At 37.5% G+C, this 26,489-nt stretch overlaps 1 protein-coding gene across 1 annotated transcript in view; it reads left to right on the top strand.

Moving 5' to 3' along the window:
* Positions 1–22,359, top strand: part of dsg2l (desmoglein 2 like) — a 41,159-nt gene extending 18,800 nt beyond the window's left edge. Inside the window, exons 5-14 of the mRNA XM_079876062.1 lie at positions 2,830–2,990; positions 3,320–3,454; positions 7,711–7,896; positions 8,160–8,425; positions 8,532–8,674; positions 9,373–9,594; positions 13,371–13,592; positions 14,924–15,051; positions 16,600–16,896; positions 18,055–22,359. Of these exons, the coding sequence (XP_079732188.1) occupies positions 2,830–2,990; positions 3,320–3,454; positions 7,711–7,896; positions 8,160–8,425; positions 8,532–8,674; positions 9,373–9,594; positions 13,371–13,592; positions 14,924–15,051; positions 16,600–16,896; positions 18,055–18,978 (2,684 nt within the window). The 3' untranslated portion in view covers positions 18,979–22,359. The remainder of the gene's footprint in view (positions 1–2,829; positions 2,991–3,319; positions 3,455–7,710; positions 7,897–8,159; positions 8,426–8,531; positions 8,675–9,372; positions 9,595–13,370; positions 13,593–14,923; positions 15,052–16,599; positions 16,897–18,054) is intronic.
* The last annotated feature ends 4,130 nt before the right edge of the window (positions 22,360–26,489 follow it).

The raw sequence follows: 26,489 nt of genomic DNA, 5'->3' as shown, positions 1-26,489 counted from the left end.
CAGGAAGTTGATCTGTTTTTATGGGAATTCTAAAGGAAGTGAGAATGGAGGAATTATACTTTCCTAATCTGAAACTCAGTGGGCAGTTGGTTATCACCTTTTATAGTTTAAATATTTTCTATTGAGCTAGATCTAAAGGGAATTTCAATCAGATTGGAAGGGATGGTGCAGATCTGAAATAATCCAATGAGTGTAAAAAATATAATAACAAATATTATATCAATTTGATTTTTTTATTTTTATTTGCTTGCATATGCCTTATGAACTGGTCAGTGGAGGAGCCTGAATATTTACCAAATATTTTTATTTTTATTTATATCTCTTTTTAGATGTGTCATTGTAACGGATCCACTACTGGAGAATTTAGAATCCATTTTCTGGAGTTTATTAAACAAATCAGCAAGTCCAGGGCAAACAAACCAGACGTTAAACAGGAAATCGTAATCAGTGTCCAGACAGAAATCAAGAAACCCAAATAAGCAGTCCAAAAGCAAACAAACCCCAAAACAAGATCCAAAGACAGTAATCCAGAGAAAGGGTCATGCACATGAGACATGATAGTAGTCTGTAAAAAACAGGTTTTGCCTGGCATGTTTAGGATTCAAACTTTTTGCTTCATTGATGAACTCCAGATTCTTGTGATCTTAATGGTTACGCCTTCTTAACTTTGTTCATAACTGGCTATTCCAGAGACTGCCTTGAACTTATTAATATCCATAGCCATTCTGCTTGTTCAAATGACAGCCAAGAAAAAGAAAAAGAAAAAAAACACAGAAGAAACACAGAAGAGACTTGAAATTCACACTTCTCTAACTACACAAAATGATTGTTTGCTAGGTGAGGCTGTAGCACTGTTTTCACATGTTGAATGTATTCAGCTCTGGAAGAAAACATGCTTTACTTAGCAGTAAAGCATGTCAAGAATGCCATTATTCTGGAGTTAGTAAGATACGGGCTGTTAGTGAGACAAAAGAGTATAATCCCATACTCATACTTGAAAGTCAGCAGGGGGTATTTATTATTCAAGGTAGCCAAGACTTGGTCTTAGTTCAGTGTCAGTCAGATCAGTCAAATCAGTAAATAATTGATCAGCCACAACGTTAAAACCACTGACAGTTGAAGTGAATAACATATCGTTATCATGGCACCTGTGAAAGGGTGGGATATATTAGGCAGCAAGTCAGTGAACAGTCAGTTCTTGAATTTCATGTGTTGGAAGCTGGAAAAATGGGCATGTGAAAAGACCTCTGACAAGGATGACTGGGTCAGAGCATCTCCAAAACAGCGAGTCTTGTGGGCTGTTTCCAGTATGCAGGAGCTTTTAAAGTTGTGGCTGATCGGTGTATGCTATGCAGGTCACTTTAAAAAGTAAATACTGACCTTTAAATAAACACTAAATCTAATTTAACATCAGGTCCTCCTTATAATTAACAGTGATTTCCATTTGTTATATAAATACTTACCTGAGCAGATGATAAGAATCGCACATTCTGTACTGCACATATCTATGCATCAATCATCAGAATGTGCACTGTGAAACTAAACGATTAACTGAACTCTGAGTTTTTTAAGTCAGGAATCTTCATGCTTTGGACATGTAAGCACAGGCACACAGATAAAGTCTTGCCCACATGTTCATGCTCTGATGGTGCATTAACCCTGGTGCCTATTCCACAAAAGACATAGCAGGAGCTTCCACTCTACATACACACACCTTATACACAGCTTCCATTCTGCTCACGTGTCCGGTGTGAAACAGAAGTAAGATTCTATCCTTACAAAAAACATATGATTGGGTTAGAATGACTGACTACTCTGACTTAATACAGTAGTCAACATTTGAAATGGATCAAAAAACTTCATCAAAGTTGTCCTAAGACAAGTACGGGTATTGTTCAAAAATGTATGTATAACTTTGATGAAAGGTTTTGATCCACTTCAAAAGTTGACTACTGTACTATAGGGGCTTTTGCACCTGATGAACCTTTTCATAGTTCCTAGAAATAATGGCAGAAGTACATGCTTTTTGGCGTATTCGCACCACAGGAACTGGGAACCATTTTAGAATGCTTTTAGGGGAACTTAATAAACTCCTACTTCAGAGTAGGGTCTTAACCAGCACTATAGGAACTACCAGTGGCGTAAGTGTACGCTGACTGGCCGAACACACATGCAGAACACCAGCACTTTGCTTTTACTTTCATGTTGTTTATATTTATTATATTATTAAAGTTATGTTTACCATTCACCGGTACCAGCCTCCTTCTTTCCTTATGAATAAAGGTTGTAGTCAGCCCAGGATGTATCCAGGAGCCTGCCCAGTGAAGGGCATCCGGCTGTACCCGTTCTTGTGCACCAGCATTGTCATGTCTCTTTCTATTTTCCTTGAATTCATGGAACATTTAGCACTCTCATTCATCTCAAAGCTCAAAGACAGCATGAGAAAACTGCTCATACGCACTCAGTTCTGTTTTGGTGCAAATACCCATGTGACTAATCTCTTTGGAGCTGCAGGAAAATAGCCAAGATGGCATTGACTGGCTGATAGCACCACAATGACTCATACAGTGGTCAGAGGTGTGGCATACTGGCCTGTGTTATCTAAAACTAAAACTAAAACATTTACCATTCAAATTTTTTGTTTAGTTTTACTTGAAGTATTAAATAAGTAAAAGACAAATAAATCTAACAAACAAACAAAATACATTTCCCACTATATATTCAAAAAAGAGCTCGAACAGGTTGTTTGAACACTTTTTTCACAAGTTTATTTGTATTTAAGGTGTGCTATATTTTACCCTTGTTTCTGCATTTTCTGTCATTTTTCAGACACGCCTGTGATGAAAATCACAGCAACTGACGCAGATGAAGCAGGAAATAAGAATTCGAAAATTTCCTACAGCATTGTTCAAGAGAGTCACGCTAACATGTTCTACATTAAGCAAAAGACTGGTTGGATACACGTCATGCAGAACACGCTAGACAGAGAGGTATACAGTCACTAACATGAATTTAGATTATTGAACCGCTTAGCATACAGACTCATTCAAAACTGATTTTGTAGTTCATTTCAGACTTAGGTGTTAAGTCAAATTTATTCTTGAATAAATGTTAGATTAAAGATTGAAAATTTCCCATTGACTGACATTCAGAACATTGATTTCCTCTACTTTTCTGGATCGTTTTACCACAGACATTAACTAAAGGTTTTGAAATGTTTTCAGAATTCAAGTTAAATAAAACTGTTAAATTTATCCTAATTGTATTTCTGATATTTGTCTTCCCCATAAGACTGAAGTTTGTGCTTTTCTCATCGCAGAAAAAAGACACTTACACGTTGACCATTGAAGGAACCGATTTGGATGGAGCTTCAAACGGAAATAAAGGGAGGGGGACAGCCATCATCAAAATTCTTGACGTCAATGACAACATTCCTACTTTGGAGAAAAACTTTGTAAGATGTCTTTTTTTTTGGAGTATCACTACATCTCAGGTCCAGCTAGAGCCACTGCAACATATACAAAATGACTTAAAATGACATCTTTAGTTCATGATGTGATGACAGATTTATGCAGACGTGAGCTTGTAAAATGTATGAGGGGCCGTACAAGCCAAAATCCATTCTTCTACTCTCACACACATACATTCTCCTTTCACATACATACATTTCTACTGTCACACACATACATTCTCCTTTCACATACATACATTTCTACTCTCACACACATACATACTCATTTCACATACATACATTTCTATACGCACACACACATACAATCTCCTTTCACATACATTCATTTCTACACGCACACACACATACATTCTCCTTTCACATACATACATTTCTATATGCACACACACATACATTCTCCTTTCAAGTACATACATTTATACTGTCACACACATACATACTCCTTTCACATACATTCATTTCTATATGCACACACACATACATTCTCCTTTCACATACATACATTTCTACTCTCACACACACATACATTCTCCTTTCATACACACACTCTCAGACCCGGAAATACATATGCAAGACTTGCTTAGCTCTTCATCACAACTTTACAATGATGCTAATGCTATTCAAAGTAATCCTGTTTTCTTTTCAGTTACAGTTTTTACTTTTTGGAGTAGGTAGCAATGAACATGAAATCAGACATTTTTTTAATAATGTGCTGACCAATGTATTGACCAAATGCAAAGAGAAACAGATTATTTTGTGCATGATAGGCTGCATTGAGATCTTTGTGATCACATTCAAACCCTATGTGGATTTCTGTCAGTCTCAGGATTTGTTGAGGATTCAAGAAATAGAGCAGCAGTAAATACATTGGAGTCCTTATATGGATGTCTAAATGTAGTGCAGACTGCTTATGAATTCAGACAAAGAATCAGGTCTGAGAACAGTTATGTCCTGTTGCACACACAGAAGAGGCTCTTTTTCTGGTGGCACATATAATTTTTATTTCTGTCACACACTGTACAATCTGCAAATTCAACAAAGACAACAATAAATTCGTTTTCGTTTCACAGCGTTGAAATAGCTGGCAGTGTGACTCTTGTCAAAAAGTGAAACGCTCTTTCAGTAAACTCACATTACACATTTATCTGAACTGTAGGCTATGGTCACAGAAAATGAAACCGTGTATTCCACCAAATAAAACAATACTGACATTAACATTTCAGTAATCAGATAAAGCCCAATTAACATACACCAACTCTATACAAGCACTTAACGTAGCTATTTAACTTTATAACTGTAAACTCTCTTTACAAAAAACATTGAGTGCACTGAAAATGAATCTCTTTTAAACACTGTCAAGTCGCAATCTCCCGCACGACATCCGACAGCGCGGCCGCAGACATCCGCCTCCTGAGTAGCTAACGTTAGTCGGATGAAAAAAGTTCTCTTGCTGCAGTTCCTGAATTTACAGTAATCATAATAGACGTTCGCTGAACGTATATGATCGGAACTCCACGCAGCTCCCGTACGACTCTCCTTTAGAAATGAATGACTTCCGGTCAAAGGGCTATCGTTTGTCATGTGCAGTTGAAAGGCGGCTTAATAAGCGCACACCCATTTTTTGGCGGCTGGCTTGACCCATGGCTTGACCGTGTATTTTCAAACCGCGGCTCGCTTGACCATAGTCCGGTGACCCCGATCGCGCCAGACCTGCCTTCCGTTTCCATTATACACCTTCCGTTTCCATTATACACCTTCCGTTTCCACTATACGCCTTCCGTTTCCACTATACTTTCTCTCACACATACATACATTATTCTCTTACATACACACTTTTTTTTCAGACATACATACATTTTCTTCTTACATACATTTATTATTTATAATAATAAATGCATACTTTGAATACATTTGCATAAGAGTAAAATGTATATATATGAAAGGAGAATGTTTGTGTATGAGAGTAGAAATGTATGTATGTATGTGAAAGGAGAATGTATGTGTGTGAGAGTAGGAATGTATGTGTGTGACAGTAGAAATGTATGTATGTGAAAGGAGAATGTATGTGTGTGAGAGTAGGAATGTATGTGTGTGACAGTAGAAATGTATGTATGTGAAAGGAGAATGTATGTGTGTGAGAGTAGGAATGTATGTGTGTGAGAGAGTAGAAATGTATGTATGTGAAAGGAGAATGTATGTGTGTGAGAGTCGAAGAATGGATTTTGGCTTGTACGGCCCCTCATAAAAATGCATGTATTATATTTTATATTACATATTACACTTCACAAGCATTGAAAGGACAAGGCATTTAATTGATATGAAATGTTTTCTAATTTAAAAGTATAGTTCACCCTAAAATTAAAATCAAGTCTTCATTTACTCACCCTGCTGTTGTATCCCGCTCTTTCTTTTTCTGACCACACAAGGAGAGTTTTTAAAAATGTCCCACTCGCGCTCGTCCATATAATGGCAGTGAATAGCGATCAAAAAGACGCAAAAGCATCACAGAATGATCCCATGCGACATGTGTCATATATTCCAAGTGTTCTGAGGTTCACGATAGGGTTTGGCGAAAAATAAACAAAAATATAATGTATTATTTAACAAAAATCCTGACCTTGGCCATTGGTCTTCTGTGGATGGCACATGTTCATGACACTCTATTAGCTCCGACTCACCCAGAAAAAACACACAAAACACCGCATGAAACACCAAGTCTAGAAATCCCAAAAAGTATCCGTGTAGTTTTCTTCACCAAGTTAAATATCTCCGGACCGGAACAGTCAGAATGACGGCTGACAGATGTGAACACGGTAATAACTTGTGTTGTGACGAACACATCGGATATATTCACCTCAGAGAAGAAAGCACATGGATTGTATTTCATGTCCCATTTTTCTTAATCTTGATTTCTCACACCTTGTGTGTTTTCCTGGGTGAGTCGGAGTGAACTGAGTCTCATGAACGCGCAGTCAACGGCCAAGGTCAGGATTTTCGTTTAAAGTCCCCCTTTGGTGAAAATCCAGCTTTTAATGTTGTTTATGTGTCTATGTGGTGTTTTTAATATGTTTTAAGACAAACCATGTGTAAATTCATAAGTCGACAGCATTGCTGAGTATTTTCTCCTTAAAACTGCAGTGAACCAAAGACAGTCTCAAAAACACGCTTTGAAATCGCTGATGTTTCTGACGTCACAAACTACCTTGTAACCAATCAGATCAACGTGTGATCGTCAACGAGTGGATCTCTGAGCTGAGTGAGTGAGTGGAGGCGGGGCTCATTTGCATATTCATAGAACCGCGTATACTAAATGAGGCAAGGGTATCGAGTTACATTCAAGCTATTTTAAGGCATGAAGACATTTTTCAAGGAAAAAACTTTTAAATATTTAATTTTGGTGATCAAAGATGAGTTTTAAAGGGGAACTTGGCAACTCTAGCCATTTCTTTGCTGATTTTCCCTTTTGTTGTCGCATGTTTTCTCAACGAGCTCCCCCTACAGCTGTGGGCCGTATATTTCACAACACTGTCGTAAAACATCTCACTTGCGGTGGCCTCCTCCCCCTTTCTACCGCTGCTCATGTGCATTTGTAATTATCAGAGCCGGCCAGCTTTATCGTGTGGAGCTATGTCTACCGAGGTGGGTAATACATCATACACAGTATCATATGGCGTGTGTGTTTATGTCGAATTGCCGTAAAGCTGTTCGTGTTTCTCACTCGTTCTCGCTTCTCACTTCCTACGTTAGTCTCCATGTTGCAAGATTGGTTTTCCGCCTGGGAACGCTGGGGGGAGCGGGGAAAGTCACCATTCTCACCAGAACAGGTTATTTAACCATCCAAATGATTTCTAAACGGTTTTATTAAGTTGAAATAGTTGCCAAGTTCCCCTTTAAGGGATACAATTATTTACTACAGGGGGACTTACATTTTTTTTCTCCAAACCCTGTCATGAACCCTAGAACACTTGGAATATACGAAATGTGTAGCATCGGACCATTCGGTGATGCTTTTCATATTTTAAAAAAAGCTTGATGCTGGTCGCTATTCATTGCCATTATATGAAAGAGCACAAGCAGGACATTTTTTATTTTTTATTCTCCTTTTGTGGTCCGAAAAAGAAAGAATGGCATACGGCATTAGAACAACACCAGGGTGAGTAAACGATGACTTAATTTACTTTAAGGGTGAAGTAACCCTAATTATTAATATATGTGTAATCATTTTGTTTGGTTTGTAGTATGAGTGCAGGGTGGAGGAAAACACTAAAAATGTGGAAGTGACGAGAATTCAAGCGATTGATGCTGATCTGATCTATTCTGAGAACTGGCTGGCTGTGTTCACAATCGTGTCTGGAAACGAGGCCAGTTATTTCTCCATAACCACAGACAACAAGACCAATGAAGGCATCCTGATTCTCACTAAGGTAATCTGACCAAACTGTCCTTTTTTTCTGTTCTGCCTTTACAAACAGGGCTTTGTTTTCCCTTGTCCACGAGCTGTGTTCAAAAACGGGGGAAAAGAATGGCCATGTATTGTTCAATTTCTGATTACTTTTGATGTAAAAATCTTACCAGCATTATAAGTGGACCTCATGGAACAGGAATAAATGTGAAGCAGTTCGATAGGAAGTGTCCTACATTCTTGCATCCCCCATTTCCTGCTTTTCACCCTTTGTTTCGTTTGAAGGAACTGGACTATGAAGAGCTGAAGGAAATCAGTCTGCAGGTGTCTGTCTCTAACAAGGCACAGTATCACTCGTCAGTAGTTATAACAGAGAGCAAGACGTACACCATTCAAGTCAGTGTGGTCAACCAGCCCGAGGGCCCTCGCTTCAAGCCTGCAGTCAAAGTCATCACCGTATCTGAAGAAAGCACCACCAGTATTTTAACTAAAGTCATAACCAACTACGCAGCAATCGACAGCGACACACTATTAGTTGCTACTAACGTGAGGTGAGACTGCAAACATTTTGTGAAAATTAACATGCCTTTACAACATAATCAAGAATGTGGTTTTGTTCAGATGCTGTAATAAAAGTTCTCATTTCATTCATTTTAGGTATGCAAAAGGAAAAGACGTTGACAACTGGCTAATTATAGATGAGAGGACGGCTGATATAAGACTCAATAAAATTCCTGATTATGAGTCCAAGTTTCTAGTCAATGGCACATATTATGCCCACATAATCTGCATCACCAATGGTAAGTCAGTCTGTGTACATTTCATGATACGGATGTAAGACAGTTAGCATTGGCAAGCAAAAAAAAAGAAGAAGCAATAAACATTAGGGGTGTAACGATACCCTCATGTCACGATTCGATACATTTTACAATACTAAACACACAATACGATATAATTTCGATACTCCAAGACATGATAAAAGGTTAACACATTTTTTTCTGTTGATTAAAATGCTAAATTTGGTATTACACATTGTGTGTGTAAATTAATAGGTTTGGACTTGGTGCTGGAAACCCAATGAACTGGACAATAGAGACACCAGAATAAAAATATCCATGATTCTGAAGCTGAAAACACAGAATTATTGTAGTTGAATTTGCTTGCACTGTCACTGACGAGATATATTTAAAATAATTTAGGCCACTTTTTACTGGTAACGTCAGACATACTGCATTATCAGGACCCACAAATATCCCCCCATTGCATTATTATACATTATTTTCAACATTATATATAGTAGTTTAATGTAGTACTGACACTAAACATTTTTTTCTTTGGGTGAACTATCCACGATAAATATTGACACTATCCACGATACATATAGTTGCATTTTTGTATTACGATATATTGTGACACGATATATTGTTACATATATTGTTGTGTTGCAAACATTTAACACAAACAAAGTCATGGGAGGAATATATCACTTCTGTTACAGAACTCCCAGCTAAAACTGCTACAGGTACCATTGCCATTCAAGTAAAGGACTTTAATGACCACTGTCCTGTGCTGATCCATCAGTCTCAAAGACTGTGCTATGAAGAGCACGTGGTTTATGTCACGGCGAAGGACGAAGATCATTTCCCCAATGGAGCCCCCTTTGGTTTCACAGTGGACACCAAAAGAACAGAGGAGTCATGGCGTGTCGAACATCTCAACGGTAATGAAAAACTAGGACTGAAACTTATTGTCTTATGTGTACATTTTAAGATTTTAAAATACTTTATTAACCATACTTTCCAGCTACTGCAATCATAATCGTGTTTCAACAATAATAAGATAGTATAACAACATAATAAGTGATTATAACAATAATAAGAAATTGATTGATTGACTGATTGATGAGAAAACAGGCTGTAATTTAATTCTTCAGTCATAAACGTCCATATTTATCATCTGTTCACACTTAAAAAACAGTGTCTGTAGAAATCACTAGCTATGTTTCCATCCACCTATTTTTATGCACATTTTGGGATATCGCATCAAAAACTGCTGGATGGAAATGAGCATAGATGTGCATAGATTTTAAAAATAAACATAAAAACTAGATGCACTCGTTTGAGTCGGATACATTTCTTATTGGATAAGAAAACATGCGCATAAACTATAATGGCAACTCGTTTACAGAATAAAGGCATAACTGGACTAACCAGCGGACGATCTTTTAGCACAACATCTGAAATAATGTTTTGGTCGTTCTGAAATGCCTGAACAAAGTCCCAGAACTGACTTGCACGACTGCGTTCCCAAACAGCAGCATTCGCCTCTGAAAGCAAGATTATTGCTTTTTTTGTGTTTTTTTAGCACGTGTATTGCATTTCGTCTGCGTGCTCTGAGACACAAGTAATGAATCATATGCGAAAATTTTTATATCCAGTCAGTGGCTTCTCCTACTTTTCTTAGTTATATTTAGCACCTGTTTATCAGGAAGTGAAGATTTTGTTCTTTTTGACTGGCATTTCAAATGTTCTGTGTTATATTCCAATTTCGCGCATAAGTTTAATTCCCAACTTTGGATGGAAACAGCTACTGAGACGGGTTTGTCTCCTGCATTTACACAATGTCATCACATATTTCTGACCTATCACAATGTATTCAGCTGTTCTAATTTATTATGCAGGAAATATTAAAACATGACCATATATCAAAAAATAACGTTTGTCATTAGCGAGCTTGTAATCACCCTCCCCTCACTCTATTCCAGTCACAACGTTACATGCCTGGGTGCTTTTTTCATTTTCGTAACCAAAAGAAAATACAGTCATTTCTTTGTCTCTTATGGTGCTAACAAAATGTCAACAATTTGAACATTTTAAAATGAATTTAGAGTTGTATTCCAAGTTGAATGACTCTTAAACTGCATTACCTAATGACAGCATAATGAAATGCTTGAGAAAAACATGCTTCACCTCTTTAAGTGCTTACTGTACTTACAGTGTGCGGGAAGGGACGTGTTCAGTTTGTTTAGTTTTGTTGCGGCCAATGCCACATTATTATAAATATAAATATTTGCCATATTATTTGCCATATTTACACTCACCTAAAGGATTATTAGGAACACCTGTTCAATTTCTCATTAATGCAATTATCTAATCAACCAATCACATGGCAGTTGCTTCAATGCATTTAGGGGTGTGGTCCTGGTCAAGACAATCTCCTGAACTCCAAACTGAATGTCAGAATGGGAAAGAAAGGTGATTTAAGCAATTTTGAGCGTGGCATGGTTGTTGGTGCCAGACGGGCCGGTCTGAGTATTTCACAATCTGCTCAGCTACTGGGATTTTCACGCACAACCATTTCTAGGGTTTACAAAGAATGGTGTGAAAAGGGAAAAACATCCAGTATGCGGCAGTCCTGTGGGCGAAAATGCCTTGTTGATGCTAGAGGTCAGAGGAGAATGGGCCGACTGATTCAAGCTGATAGAAGAGCAACTTTGACTGAAATAACCACTCGTTACAACCGAGGTATGCAGCAAAGCATTTGTGAAGCCACAACACACACAACCTTGAGGCGGATGGGCTACAACAGCAGAAGACCCCACCGGGTACCACTCATCTCCACTACAAATAGGAAAAAGAGGCTACAATTTGCATGAGCTCACCAAAATTGGACAGTTGAAGACTGGAAAAATGTTGCCTGGTCTGATGAGTCTCGATTTCTGTTGAGACATTCAGATGGTAGAGTCAGAATTTGGCGTAAACAGAATGAGAACATGGATCCATCATACCTTGTTACCACTGTGCAGGCTTGTGGTGGTGGTGTAATGGTGTGGGGGATGTTTTCTTGGCACACTTTAGGCCCCTTAGTGCCAATTGGGCATCGTTTAAATGCCACGGCCTACCTGAGCATTGTTTCTGACCATGTCCATCCCTTTATGACCACCATGTACCCATTCTCTGATGGCTACTTCCAGCAGGATAATGCACCATGTCACAAAGCTCGAATCATTTCAAACTGGTTTCTTGAACATGACAATGAGTTCACTGTACTAAAATGGCCCCCACAGTCACCAGATCTAAACCCAATAGAGCATCTTTGGGATGTGGTGGAACGGGAGCTTCGTGCCCTGGATGTGCATCCCACAAATCTCCATCAACTGCAAGATGCTATCCTATCAATATGGGCCAACATTTCTAAAGAATGCTTTCAGCACCTTGTTGAATCAATGCCACGTAGAATTAAGGCAGTTCTGAAGGCGAAAGGGGGTCAAACACAGTATTAGTATGGTGTTCCTAATAATCCTTTAGGTGAGTGTGTGTGTGTATATATATATATATATATATATATACAATAATTCTTGGGAACGTCAAAGCAATGAGGTACAGTAGTATTATTTATCATCATGAATCACCCACTAGCGAAATAAATGCTTACTTGAAATCAGCATGAGGGGCAATAGGGTTTGCCTCATATTTCTTTTACAGCGCTTTAAACCCCCTTCATGGGAATAATGCTTTAGATGCAGATGCATGACAGACGTGTTATATAAGCATTGCATTTAGATTTTACATTAAAATGGAAACCATCAATAAGTAACTGATTGTAATTAAAACCAAGAAACTGAGAAACACAGGGAACAGAACAGAACATGCGGATTAAACATCCATGTATAAACTAGACCTGACAATGAACACTTGAAACACAAGGGCTTAATACACAAGAACTAATAGACTAAGACACACCTGGAAACAGGGACTAATGAGGAGAAATATGAACAGAACAGACTACAAACTGAAAGTCCACACAACAAAAGAAAAGCACAATGAACATGTTACACTAGTGAATAAATAACTGGATGCAGTCTAGTGCATCAACAGCCTGAGGGTATTTTCAAGGACATTTCTTTACAAGCACAAGAATGCACTGTTCAGAAAAAGTCTGGTTTTGGACAGTATGACACTATGTTGCTGTCTGGGATCCTGGAGAAGCTCTGGTAATTATCACATTACCCCACATCCTATCAGAATAGGGCTTAAGAGTATGTTTACATGAAAACGATGTACTAAAAACAGACGATAACGTTGTCTAAACGATCTCCGTTCACACAGATCTGTGAAAATGACCAAAAAGGCTGTATTATGCTTGCCAGCCCAGTATTTGGCGATGTCAAGAAACACCCCACGAACACGTAATACACATGTGTGCAGCGTGAACATGTAGTATGTATGCACATGACGTCACTTTGAAACTCGTTTTCAAAAGCTTGTGTTTTCAGGCCCCCAAAATGCCGTTGCCGTGTCAATGAACGGCCAAAACGAGTAAAAAAAATTCGGTTTTCAGTTGAAAATAGTGTCGTGTAAACATACCCTAAATGAAGTCATGCAATTAGTTACCTAAAAATGTTAGAAACTAATTTTAGTACTGAATATTTGCCTCAAAACAGGTCATTAATCATGTATGAATCTTTTTATGTCTTGTTTACCATCATATTTTCAGACACTACAGCGATATTCAGGTCTCAAACAACACTATGGCCCGGTGTGTACGATGTGTTTGTGGATGTGAGGGACCAGCAGGGGAAGATCTGTGCTGCTCAGAGGCTCAGCATAGACATCTGCACATGTGACGCATCGAAAGTTTGCCTGCCACGAGAAACGGTCTCTAGATTTGGGATATCTGGTGTCTTTCTAATGTTGCTGGGACTGCTGCTGCTTCTGTGTGAGTAGCACCACTTAACCTCTCTCTTGCTGTAGGGACGCGCTGTTTGTCAACATAGAAAACGCTTGCATCATGATTTAAAAGTAAAATGTGTGTTTTCCTAGAAATAATTTTTTTACTGCTTTCACACAGACAGTTTAGTAAGGAAGCTTGTTTACGCCACAGAATAAAAAATAAAAAAGGTAATTGCGACTTTTTATCTTTTTATTTTTTTATCTTTTTATTTAGAATTGCGTGATATAAATTAGCAATTGCGAGTTATAAAGTCAGAATTGCATGATATATACTCACAATTCGCAAGTTTATTTCTCACAATTGACCCTTCGCAAAGACCCGCTTAGTTACTGTCGCTATGTCCGACAAGCTACGCTGCTCTCACGCCACACCATGTTCTCACGCAGTGAAAAATACATCACGGAGCAGAGAGGAGACTGACAACACGCTGACAGACAGGACAGACCAGGTTACTTTTCGGTTACTTTTGATATTAAACATATTAAACAAAGTATCACCTTTCAAAATTGGTCATTTTTTAAAAGAAATTTAAACGATACATACCGTTTTGTGGCTCTTAAATGTGTCTGACAGATCGCTGTAGAGCATCAGTTAAAGCTGTTCGTGAACCGATCATCTCTTCCTTCTAGTTCATTTATAGCATCAAATAAACATGAATGAACATAAGAAGGAATGTTGTTTTAAACCGCGGAAAGGCGTCAGTACATTCCGTTTTTCAAATCCTCCCATGTTAATCTGCTATCTCTCCTGACTGCTTTGTCGGACAAAATGGCGGATTATGATTGGTTAGATCGCCTGTCAATCAAGCTCCCGAAGGGTCAATTGTGAGTTTATATCTCAAAGTTCTGAGATTGTCACAATTGTGGGATAAGCTCACAATTATCTTTTAAAATGTTTTATTCTGTGGCGGAAACAAGCTTCCATAGTTTAGTTTGAAACAGAGCAGGGTTTGCATGAACATTTGTTAATGTGAAAGCAACTCGGTTGAAAGCAACTCGAACTAGTTGCAAAGTTACTTATAATTAGTAGAATGTCTAAAGTGGGCCATTGAAATAAAGTGTTACCAATTTTTTTGGAGCCCTACATCACTGTCAAACTAAAGGCTACTCTATTCAAGTAATAAGCACTTAAAAAAACAAAATATTAATTACATCTGGTCCTCCATGTACACATCCTGGATTTTGAAATCTAAGTATACCTGTACGTACAATACATATTAGTAAAATGTAAGTGTTACATATAAGAATCCTGAGTGGTTGTGGATATGTTTAAAGAGGACTACAGCTGAATGAACACTGAGTTGTCTGTGATTGCAGTGGTTCCTCTTCTGCTGCTGTTCTGTGTTTGTGGCGGTGCCGCAGCTGCAGCAGATTTCAAGACCATCCCATTTGATGCTAAAGAGCAGCTTATCCCATATAACACTGAAGGACCGGGAGAGGACAAGGTATGTGACACTACAGTACCAGGCAGAATTTTACTCTTACACATGCCCTAACCAGGCGTGGCGCAGTAGAGGCATTTCTGTCATGTTAATGAGAGTTTTTGTCCCAGCCAGCCGTGACGATGACACTCGACGTCCAACACTACTTTTTTTTCTCGGTTGCTTGGTTTCTGTTTCTGCAGTGTCAGTAGTGCTCCTCATGTACAGTCAAACCAAACTTTATTCAGACACCTTCAACATTTCTCACATTATCACAGTTTTTTCGCTATAGTTTAGAAAATGGTTATCATGCGCGCTCTTTAAAAACGATGCTTTAAATCTCTTGACAAACTAAAAGACGTAAATTACATTTGTATATATTCTAAATAAAAAATACAGATTGTACTGAATGTCAGCTTGCTTATTTGGCTCAAGAAAATGATTTATTGACTCCATTTATTGATTTATTGTCGTGCAAACAAAAAACTCTGCTTCTAACCACAGGTCGAGAGCTGTCAACTATGGTCGCAAGTTCCGTCGTTATAGTTCAGCGAGTCAGTGTTTCCCGAAAATTTTCAGATCGGCCAACGTTAGCACTATGAAAAGCTAATTCACAGTTTTGCACACTTTGAAGATTTTGAATTCTTTTCTACGAATACTTAAGTGCCCCCAAATCAAATGATCATTACCATTAATGCAAGGACATTTTCAGTTTTGACAATTTTGGTAATTTTACAAATTGCTTGGACCCTTGCAATTTTACTCCATACTGACCTTTTTTCACCTTTGTTGCCATTTTGGCCTGCTTAGTTGGGGACATTAAATTTAACATTTAATTTAATATTCAACAATAATATTGATCTGCCTGCATTGACACCATTATATGAGAACTGAACTGAGCTGGACGATGACATCACGGTTTACTCCAGAGCGGCTATATATTTATAAATGAACTAAATTAATAACTTTTTTTACAACAAAATGAAACATCGCTGAACTTACTTAAGCTGGACCGTGACACTATTTTCTTCTGGAAACAAACTGTGTTGCATTATTTTCCTGTTATCTCTGTAAAGCTGCTTTGAAACAATCTGTATTGTAAAAAGCTCTATATAAATAAATGTGACTTGACTTACATGTGTAAAGAGGCTCAAGAAGCACAATGTTCCTCCACAGATGATCTGTTCATTTTGTTCCTTTTCTGTGGCTTTATGTAAGGGATATTGCACATTTAAGGAAGGAAAAAAAACTAAAGATGTCCTAGATTAAATTTAGAGCAAACGTCTGGTTGTATGTTTTAGTTTCGGACGGTCTAAAGTTTTGATGTTTTATTTAGTAGAAAGAAAAAAGTAGTTTTCTTTTTGTCTTTCATCTGAATCGCTTACATCTGCAAGGGTCAAACTATCATTCCTATCAAGTTAAAGTGATTTGGTAATATCATTTACTCGCCAAAGATGATTTTCATACTTAGCAGGTGTTAATTTAAGACCCTGCATTTTACAGCTTACATGTGAATATTGTATCAGGCACTGTTAACAGAGGCATATAAATATGTTGTTCTCTGCCCTACAGAAAATGGCTTTCTTACAGATGACAAAAGGTCATGATGACATCATCACTTTGGGCCATTTAAAAGGGGCTCATACGGGGAATGTGGGAAAAAATGTAAAAGATGGTGGAGGGAGAGCTGAAGGATCACACTGGTCCTCTTTCCACCAATATGACCAGCACGATAAGGCATATCATCACCACAAGAGTCAGACTGATGGGGACTACATGTATACAAAAAGGAAAGACATATATAGCAGATTTGACACCGATGATGGGCTTGCACTGTCTGGAGCTTTCTTAGGCAACTACTATTCTCAAGTAAGTATGAGTTTTATACAGCTTAAGAAATCAATGCCACATTGAGTTTAAAGGGGTCATGACATAAAAGATCAAGGAAAGTTTGATTTCTCAAGAGGTCTTTGTACCAATAAAACATCAATGAATATGTGCTTTAAGCTTTCCAGACAGATCTATCTAGTTTTCAGGTAAGAAATACTACAGAAATTCAAAAAGTCCTCTTGTGGACATCCATGCATTTCTCTTTTGCTGTTCCACATACATGCTGTGGTCTCTTGCACAGTTTCAGCTCCAATATGATTTTGTGTTGAATCACAATTTCGATTCTAATCGATTCCAATAAGGTAAAAAAAAAAAAAAATAAGATAAAGATATCATTCACATTTAGTCTTATAGCAAAACATTTAATTGTAGCTGAATATCATGAACAAATCTTACACAAGGAGCGTTTGCCTGGGTTTAAAAACACATAGATAAACTAGCCTAACTAATATAAATTTCAAGCATTATTAAAGTCATGTAAACACTCAGTAATTAAAAAAGGACATATAAAAAATTAGCAATCACAACAAATAGATTCAACTTAAAAAATATATGATTGAAATAAACAGTGTTTTAAGATTTTCAGGTATTCAGGTACAGAAACTGTAATCAAATGTAAAATAACACTGCACTTTATAAATAAAATATACATTACAAATATAGTTACAAAACGTATTCAGTCGAGAACGAGTGAGTTTTCCAGTTGAACATAAAACAGCTCGTGAGTCGTCTCGCACTTGAATTGTTTAAAGTCATATTGAAATGCACACAAATTAATCGATAATTTTATAACAAGTATCCGATTCCTGACCTCGATTCCCAACCCTATTCACAGACATTGTTGTGACATGCTGGTGCTGTGCATGTAACATACATAGCAGATCTATACAGGTGGAGCTGGGGAAGGGGAAGGGTTTCTGAAAGCGTAGTACACTGCTAACAGCAACTCTACCAGTGTGTGAATGTTGAGCTGCAACTCATTGGCCGCTGATCCAACAGCAACCAATCAGCTGTGCCATGTAGATAATGATGTGATCGCTACCAAATTGAGTTGAGGACTCATCAGCCTGTGCCATCTAGAGTTTCATGACAGAACTTGGTATATGTAAATGCAACGTTATTTCTGTGTTTTTACAGAAATCAGACTATGTGGATGAGAAGCATGAAACGGGAGACTGTGTGAAGGTCTATGACTACGAGGGTCAGGAGTCTTACATGGGCTCATTTGAGGACATCTGCAGTCTCTTGCATGAAGACGATGACCTTGCTTTTCTTGATAACCTTGACATAAGGTTCAGAACCCTGGCTGAGATCTGTAGTGGTTCTACACTAGAGACTGAAATGAGCACGACCACCCATGTGACCTCCAAACCGGTCCTGTCTGCCACACACAAAAATGACAAGGTACACGGGACGGCTGGTCTGCTACACTCTCAGGAGAAAGCAAGCTCTTCCGCCACTATTCATGCTGGAGGAGCACATCAGACAAGCAGCATGTCCTCTACAGGAGTGTATGTCCATGAGAAGGTGATGGCTCCTAACCCAACTCTGTTAGTCCAGCAGCCTGCGCTGTACTACTCCTCTGCCAGCCCCATTTATGTGGTTGAACCCCATCCTACTGTGTTGATGACGTCCGGCCCAGTCCTAGGATTTCAGGAGAATATACTAGTAGAGGAGCAGAGGAGACCTGATGTCGGCTTGCGTGGAAATGCCAATCATGAAATGCAGCACTACCAGAGCGTAGTCCTTGTTGAGAAGCAGCCGGTTCCTAAAGCGTCTGTTCGGGGTCAAGGGAGTGTCTCTGGAGGGCTTGTCTCTGGAGGGCTTGTCTCTGGAGGGAGTGTCTCTGGAGGGAGTGTCTCTGGAGGGCTTGTCTCTGGAGGGAGTGTCTCTGGTGGGCTTGTCTCTGGAGGTCTTCAGATTGTTAACACTGAAGTAACGCAGTCCACAGAGTCCACAGAGTCTCACGAGGTTAGACGGGCCAGAACGGTGAAGTCAGGAGGGGCCAGAGAGAGGGAAGTTATTGGTTCGTTGGATATGAGGTTTCCTCAGAGTCTGTAAGCAGTCTCACGATCTATAATATATCGGATTGATATTTCCATCCCACATCTGTAAGTTCATCTCCGCTCGCTGCTGATTTATAATGATTGATTGAGTGATTAACCTTTATTTAACCAGGCAAGTCATTTAAGAACAAGTTCTTATTTTCAACAACAGCCTGGTAGGAGAGTTCAAATCTCCTGAAAGACATACTAACATATTACAATACACACACACACACATATACATTCAACACAAAACTATTTACACTCCCTAATAGTTTTTTTGACTGCAGAGATTGAAATAAGTGACTCTGATGTCAATGACTTTAGTCGCACATTCCAATCATTGTGGAGCAGCTTGAACAGTTTTATTTCTAGGGAAACCCTTACGAAAAAGAAGTATACTTCAAGTTCATTTTATGAAGTATGCTTAAGTAATGTTCAAGCATATTTTTAAGTATACTTTATGGAGTAAGTATACTAAAATCAATGTGTACTTGTAGTAAACTTGTAAGTGTCCTATTTCAATACTGCTTGGGACTAAATTGGCCCACTTTTAGTATATAAAAGTATACGTTTAAGTGTACTATAAGTGTTAGAGTAGTAAACTACTTAGTTTACTATTTTAATACAAGTAGTAAATTTTTTAGTTTATGAAAGTACACACTGAAGTGTACTCAGTAAACTACTAGTTTAGTAGTTTATACTGCAAGTCTACATGTAAGTTTTCTTTAAGTGACCATAACATACTTATAGTTTACTATTTATATATTATTTTTGAACCTGCAGTAGGCCTATACTACTATGATCAAATGTAGATATTATTTTTTTATGCTTGAAAAATACCTTTAACTGTACTTAAATTTTAAAACATTTTATTAGCTTCATAAAATTTCATAAAGAAAGGCAACATTTTAAACAAAAAAGTTGAGAAAATCACATGTTTGTCAAAGACTACGCCTTGATCAGATTCAGAAATGTGATCAAAACACAGATGGAGTAGATCGAGTCCAACACCCCCAAAGCTTCACAGTCACTTTCTCTTCATGGGTTCGACATTTCATTTGGAAACATTAAGCAGTTTTGATTTACACGCTGTTTAATGTTTGATGATCACGTTATCTTACATTTGAGTGAGCAATCTTCTTCAAAAACACTTGTTTCAGCTTCTTCATCTTCATGTTTTGATCCAGAGATTCTGTACTAGAAGATGTGTCATATAGCGCCCCCTACCGTATAACAGTGAAAACATGGATAGCTGGAAAATTCAGACAATGGTGGGGAAAGAGTAGAATTAGAGTAAATTCTATGTTTAGAGTCTAATTCCTATGTAATCTACCAGTGGACTAGCCTACCCAAAAATTCAGATACGCAGTCTGTTTTATATCAATATTCTAATCAATATTTTCAAACAATGTAAGTTTCATAAGTCTGTATATGGAAAAACTATGTAAAAAAAAAGAAGTATATTTATTAGGCTACTCAATCTAAAGAGTTAACACAACTACAAGCCAATTATACTTTGAATACTTAATTATATCTCGATCAAAAGATTGAGTACAAGTATAGGCCAAATATACTTGGACTTTTCTCCCAGTATAAGTCAAGTACACTTAAGTGTAATTTTAAGTATATTTCTGAGAAGTATGCTATATAAAATGTAGACTGAAAGTATACTTTCTTATTTTTAGTTTAAAAGAAGAATACTAATAGCACACTTGAATAAACTTCTTTTTCGTAAGGGTAAGATGAGTGGGTTGAATACTAACATGTGGTCTAATATGCACTGACGTCCAATTTAAAAGGTACACAGTGATGCGTTCTGTAAGGTGCATTAGTGATCAGTCTAACAGCTGCGTGATATAACACATCTAATTGTTCTAAATTTGTGCATTCCTATATACTACTACATCACCATAGTCAAATAACGCTAAAATACTGGTTTCAACAAGATATTTCTTGGCTGATGTAGATGGTGCGATGGTATCTCTCTCCTTTGGCTACATGTAGCTTCCCTTTTCATGGAAATTGTGCAAGCTTATTTTGTCCGTTAGATTGAGAGATCTGAAAAAATCCACAAATGTACCCGCCCATAGACCCTCCCCTCGAAGAAATCAGGACAGAAGTGGTTGAAAGTGGAAACAGAGATGGATTAAAACACCAGGTGTAAACGGGAATGTGTCTCTCGTCTACTTGTGATCTGATCCACCGAAACACATCTTAATAGCAGCTGTAAACTGGCCTTGCTCTCTCCCACTGTGGTGAAATGATTTCCAGCCTTCGACAGACCTTCTGAGACCATTACACAACTCTTCTATGAGCATTAATTCATAACCAGAAATAAATGCTGCTTCTTATGAGTAAAACAAACTAAGAAACAACTATTTTTGTTGCATTTATATTTCTTCACACACTTTGTGCTTTTCTGGTGGTGTGCACACTTTATATCGCAGCACTGCTAATATACAGTTTTTTATTCTATTTTTATTCTTTTTTTCCAAGTTTGTTGCTTGTGTTTTTGTGTATTTGTAAGTTCCTTTGGATAAGAGCATCTGTTATATGAATAAATGTAAATACTTGTCTGCCAGCACCTAAACACTGTAATGATCATCCGCTGATAAACTCCTGCACAGATTACACTGGAATGTTTGTCAGGATTTTGTTTGTGATTCTAATTATTCTGATTTTTATACAGATCAAAATCCAGATTGTGCTTCTTTGTTTTTTACTAATCTAGAAACAAAATCTAGGATAATCACCATTGTATATGAGATGTATTGTATTTTATTTTGTGGGATTAGATTTAGTTGGCTTTATCCTTTCCAGAAGTTGTGCAGAATTAGCAGCTGATGTCTGTCAGTGTCTTAATGAGCGACAGCTGTTGATGAGCAATAGTCCACTACTGTATACTTCAGTTCACATTTAAACTACATTTGTTTAAACACCTTTATCAATGGCATGCGTAAATGGGGAATTATTTTTTTTTTTTTTTTCAGAATGGGAATAAACAGAAAATAAATATTGAACTATAAATGACTGTAAAGTTATAGACATTGTATAATTTGTTTTTCCACCCAAGCATTAATGTAGTACATTTCTTTTCAGTAAGTAATTCTGTAGTTATTAAAAAAAAAAAAAAAAAAAAAAAAAAATTCCAGTGAAAGTTCCTGTCTTTTCAACTAGAAACTAGAAAAGGGAATGATTAAAATCAGTATGATCTTATTTGTATGCTTTTATGTGAATTAAAAAGTGTGTTGCTTACTGTGGATGTGTGTTTGTAAGAGTTTTCATTGAAAATCATTTTCAGTTTATTGTATTTAGTTAAGAATGGTGGTTAGATCTGACAGTACAATGTGTTAAAACAATTTTTTTGTAAATAAATTCATAAAGAACGAACATGCAAGTCATGAACGTGTCCCATTATTTTGTCTTAAGTTAAAATTCACCTCAAGTAAAGTCAATTTTACTTCTATATCATTTTTCACAATACACATTTGTTTGAAATCAGCTTTACAGAAATGCGTTATTATAAAGCCATGAGCTGTGAGGTATGAATGCATTAGATGTACGCTTGACTAAAAGAGTGCGAGAGTGTGTCTGACTCCTGGACATTGCTATTCAGGAGCCAAGTAGGAAAAGGATCAACCTTCTTTTGTGGGTTTTGAAATTTTGTTGGATTATTGCACAATATAAAGTACACATAAGCAATGATGGGCTAGAGTCCATTTAAAGCTTTGCATGTAATTATTGGAATTTGAAACATTTATACTGTACCTGACAGGCCAGCATGATGATAAAACTGGGCGGATATGATATGATATGATATTGTTCTCGTAAGCTCTCTAGCCACTGAATGTTGAACCAGCTGAAGTTTATTTACTGAGCCTGAAGGACTTCCACCAACTAGTGTACTGCAATAATCTTGAGGTTATGAACACACGTTTTTTAGCATCAGCATACAGTATGTCTTAGTTTAACAACCTTTATAAAGGCCATTTCACTATACAGACGCTGACCAGCGGCATCAGACACGTACAGCGGGTTTTGTCTGATCAGTGTGTTACTCCCGTCAGTGTCTGCAATAGGTTCCATCTGACTCATCTGACTTTCAACTACTTTAAGCATTGTATGTCGGGTCTTGGAATGCCTGAACTGCAAAAAACTACAAAAAAAAAAAAAAACTCTTGCGTAATCTGACCTGGCCACGAACCGTTGGTATGACTGTGAGGCAAGAGTTCTTGACAGAAACAAAAGTGCATATGTGTTTGCGAGGAGTGCTTATTTTAATCAACTGATTTCTGGAGGTATCTGTTTATCCCTTAAAACTCATCTTTGATCACCAAAATTACACATTCAAGCATTTTTTCCTTGAAAAATAATTGCTTCATGCCTTAAAATAGCTTGAATGTAACTCTTGACCCTTACCTCATTTAGTATACACGGGTCTATGAATATGCAAATGAGCCCCGCCTCCACTCACTCACTCAGCTCAGAGATCCACTGGTTGACGATCACACGTTGATCTGATTGGTTACAAGGTAGTTTGTGACGTTAGAAACACCAGCGATTTCAAAGCGTGTTTTTGAGACTGTCTTTGGTTCACTGCAGTTTTAAGGAGGAAATACTCAGCAATGCTGTCGACTTATGAATTCACACATGCTTTGTCTGAAAGCACATTAAAAACACCACATAGACACATAAACAACATAAACGGCCAGCGGGAACGGCAGAACAAGTGAAACTTTGTTTATTTCTTGGTGCTATGATCAACAAAATGTGGAAGAGATTAAACAAAATAATTTTTTACTTGAAAATAATTACAAAGGTAAATATCAATGTACAGACACAGGCAATAATTAAGGGAACTGGAAGAGGAAAAAGGGAACTGGACCAAAGCAAAGAACAAAACAAAAATGCAATCTTTCTAACTTGTTTTTACTTAACCTGTCTAATAAAAAAGAAATGGTAAAAAAAAAAAAAATGGTAGAAAGAAAAATCTTCAACACCCAAGACGTCTTATCTACCCTAAATACAGCAGGCGCACATGTCCCTAACCTGGTGTTTTTATACAGAAACAAAAAGTGTGTACCATGTGTGTCACGTGACATGACGAGTGAGGAAGAGAAAGAAAAAAAAAACAAAAAAAACAATATCACTAATCAATAAAACATACCATAATCAATTTCCTGATTAAGTCCTTTAGGAAATAATGCATCTAAAATGAATATCCAAACCGTTACCCTGGACCTGCGGGTCATATCCTGTGGGTCACATCCAGATCCGATCCGATGAGTCAACTTCAGTTCACTGACTGAATGGGGACAACATGAGTTACAGGGTGTGCCATCATTGCTATCATTGTATTTGATGCCCCACTAGATTAGACTGGGTAAACCCAGCCAAAAGATTGAGCCAGACTACCACTAGATGGCAGTGTAATGTAAAGTGTCGGTAAGAGCTGTTTTAACAGGCTTATTGATGTAATGGAGAATAGTTTTGTATTTAAGTGAAAGAATATGAAGAATGTGCTTATTTATAAGAATCAGTGTATACATTGAAAAATCAATGAATTAAAAAATTATTATCAAAATGAAATGATAAAAGCTTTCTGGACAAAAATAAATAAATAATAAGTATAATTTTAGGGCTTCTGACCAGCGAGGGAAGGATACAGGTGCGGGAGGAGAGGATGAGGGCTTAAAAAGCAAAGGCAAGATGGAAAGCTTGAAACCACCATATAAACTGAAATGAAGGAATGTGGACAATAAATGGAGAACTTTTAAGCAACAATTTGAGCTGTTGGACTGGAAAGTAAACCACATGCTAGAACAATAGCATTGCTCCTGACTGTTCAAGTCACAGTTTTTAAAGGGGTCATATAATGGTACATGCACTTTTACAAGTTGATTGTACTGAAATGTGTGTTGGCAGTGCCTGTACACAACCATCATAAAATGATAAAAATCCATCCAGTGGTTTTTTAAAAATCTCCTTATATGTTTTCCCCTCTCTCAAATCAAGCCCTCCCACGATTGTGATTGACAGCAGCGTTTCAACACAGACCCGCCCTCGTGAGTGAGCTGTCTGTCATCATAGTGCATTGATATGCTGGAGAATAATAGCGTCGTCAAGAGATTGTGGCGTTCTGTTCTTGGGTGTAATAAGGAACACAGCAGTCATTTTGATGGAATATTCCCAAAGCATTGACACGGGGATTCCCCACAATCAACATCAATGCTTTCATGTTTGCGTGAATCATTTCACCAGACTGCTTTACAAACGAGGATCAGTATAAAACTGGTTTTGCTAAGAAGCTGCTCCTGAAAAAAGTGTTTGTGTTCGTGCTGCACCTCCAGAAGAACTGAAGTGAGTGTAACGTTTTATTGACCTTTATATTAATCTTTATATTACTCTTTGCAAATCGCTTGCACGCTTCACGATGAATGTGGCTGTTTACACTCAGGGTACATTACGCCATGTTTTCTATGTACGACGTTCTCAATATAATTCATAATCCCACGTTTATAATGAACAACGCGTTATGGTTATTGTGTTATTGTGTTAGAAACGGTGTATGCACAGAGCAGAGGGGCGGGGTGAGCAAAGCTCATTATCATTTAAAGACACATGCACTTAAACGGCTTGCTGAAAACAGAGCTGTTTTTGACCAGGTAAAATAAGTGTTTTCTTACAATACTAATGAGAATTTTTAATTAAAGTATATTACAAACTTTTAATTTATACCCTAAATATTCATATTAGCTTGTACAAAAATGGCATTATATGACCCCTTTAAGAACAGAACACTGTTTCCGTTCCAGAGTTCAGCAAAATGATAAAGCATTGGACTTTTTTTTTTTCTAACAGATTTTTATTTATTTTTTTAATTAAATTGAAGACCTAAACATGTAATTTTGCAGACTTACAGGAGTCTATGATTTTCAATCAAATTGTTTTGGGGATTTCTGATATGAAGGTCAGAGAAAGACCCATGTGCAGTCCCGGTGAATGAGAGACTGCCTGAGAGTGAGAACTGAAGACAAACACTGCCAACAAAGAATGCAAAGCATGTGAAGACTTTCAACTGCAAACGTTGCGGTTCCCGACACCAGCCTAGGAGATGCACTTCCTATGGAAAACAATCACGGAATTCAAAAGTAAAAATCACTGCCAAACAGTTCCTCAAAGAAAAAAGAAATAAAAATCCCTGATGTTCCTCCTCTGCTGCCTGTGCTACTATCTGCACTGCGAACACCTGGACTATGTCCACCATGTACATATGGTAACATGGTCTGTGTTGCACAGTTTTATGGGCGCACTTTAAAAAAAAAAAAAAATCCCTAATACTATTGGTATGAATTTAAATAAGTCTATAATTTAACAAGGCGTTAAAGTATGTGTTACATATAACCCATGTGTTTTGGCTTAGAAATAGTATTGCTTATGGCACCATTACATACACTGTGAGCCCACAATGTTAAGCATAAATATATGCGTTTCATTTAGAAATTCCAGTTCAGTGTTGTTTTT

This window comes from Squalius cephalus (assembly GCF_949319135.1).
Source record: "Squalius cephalus genome assembly, chromosome: 7".
Classification (NCBI taxonomy): Eukaryota; Metazoa; Chordata; class Actinopteri; order Cypriniformes; family Leuciscidae; genus Squalius; species Squalius cephalus.
This window is presented reverse-complemented; position numbering and strand designations above follow the sequence as displayed.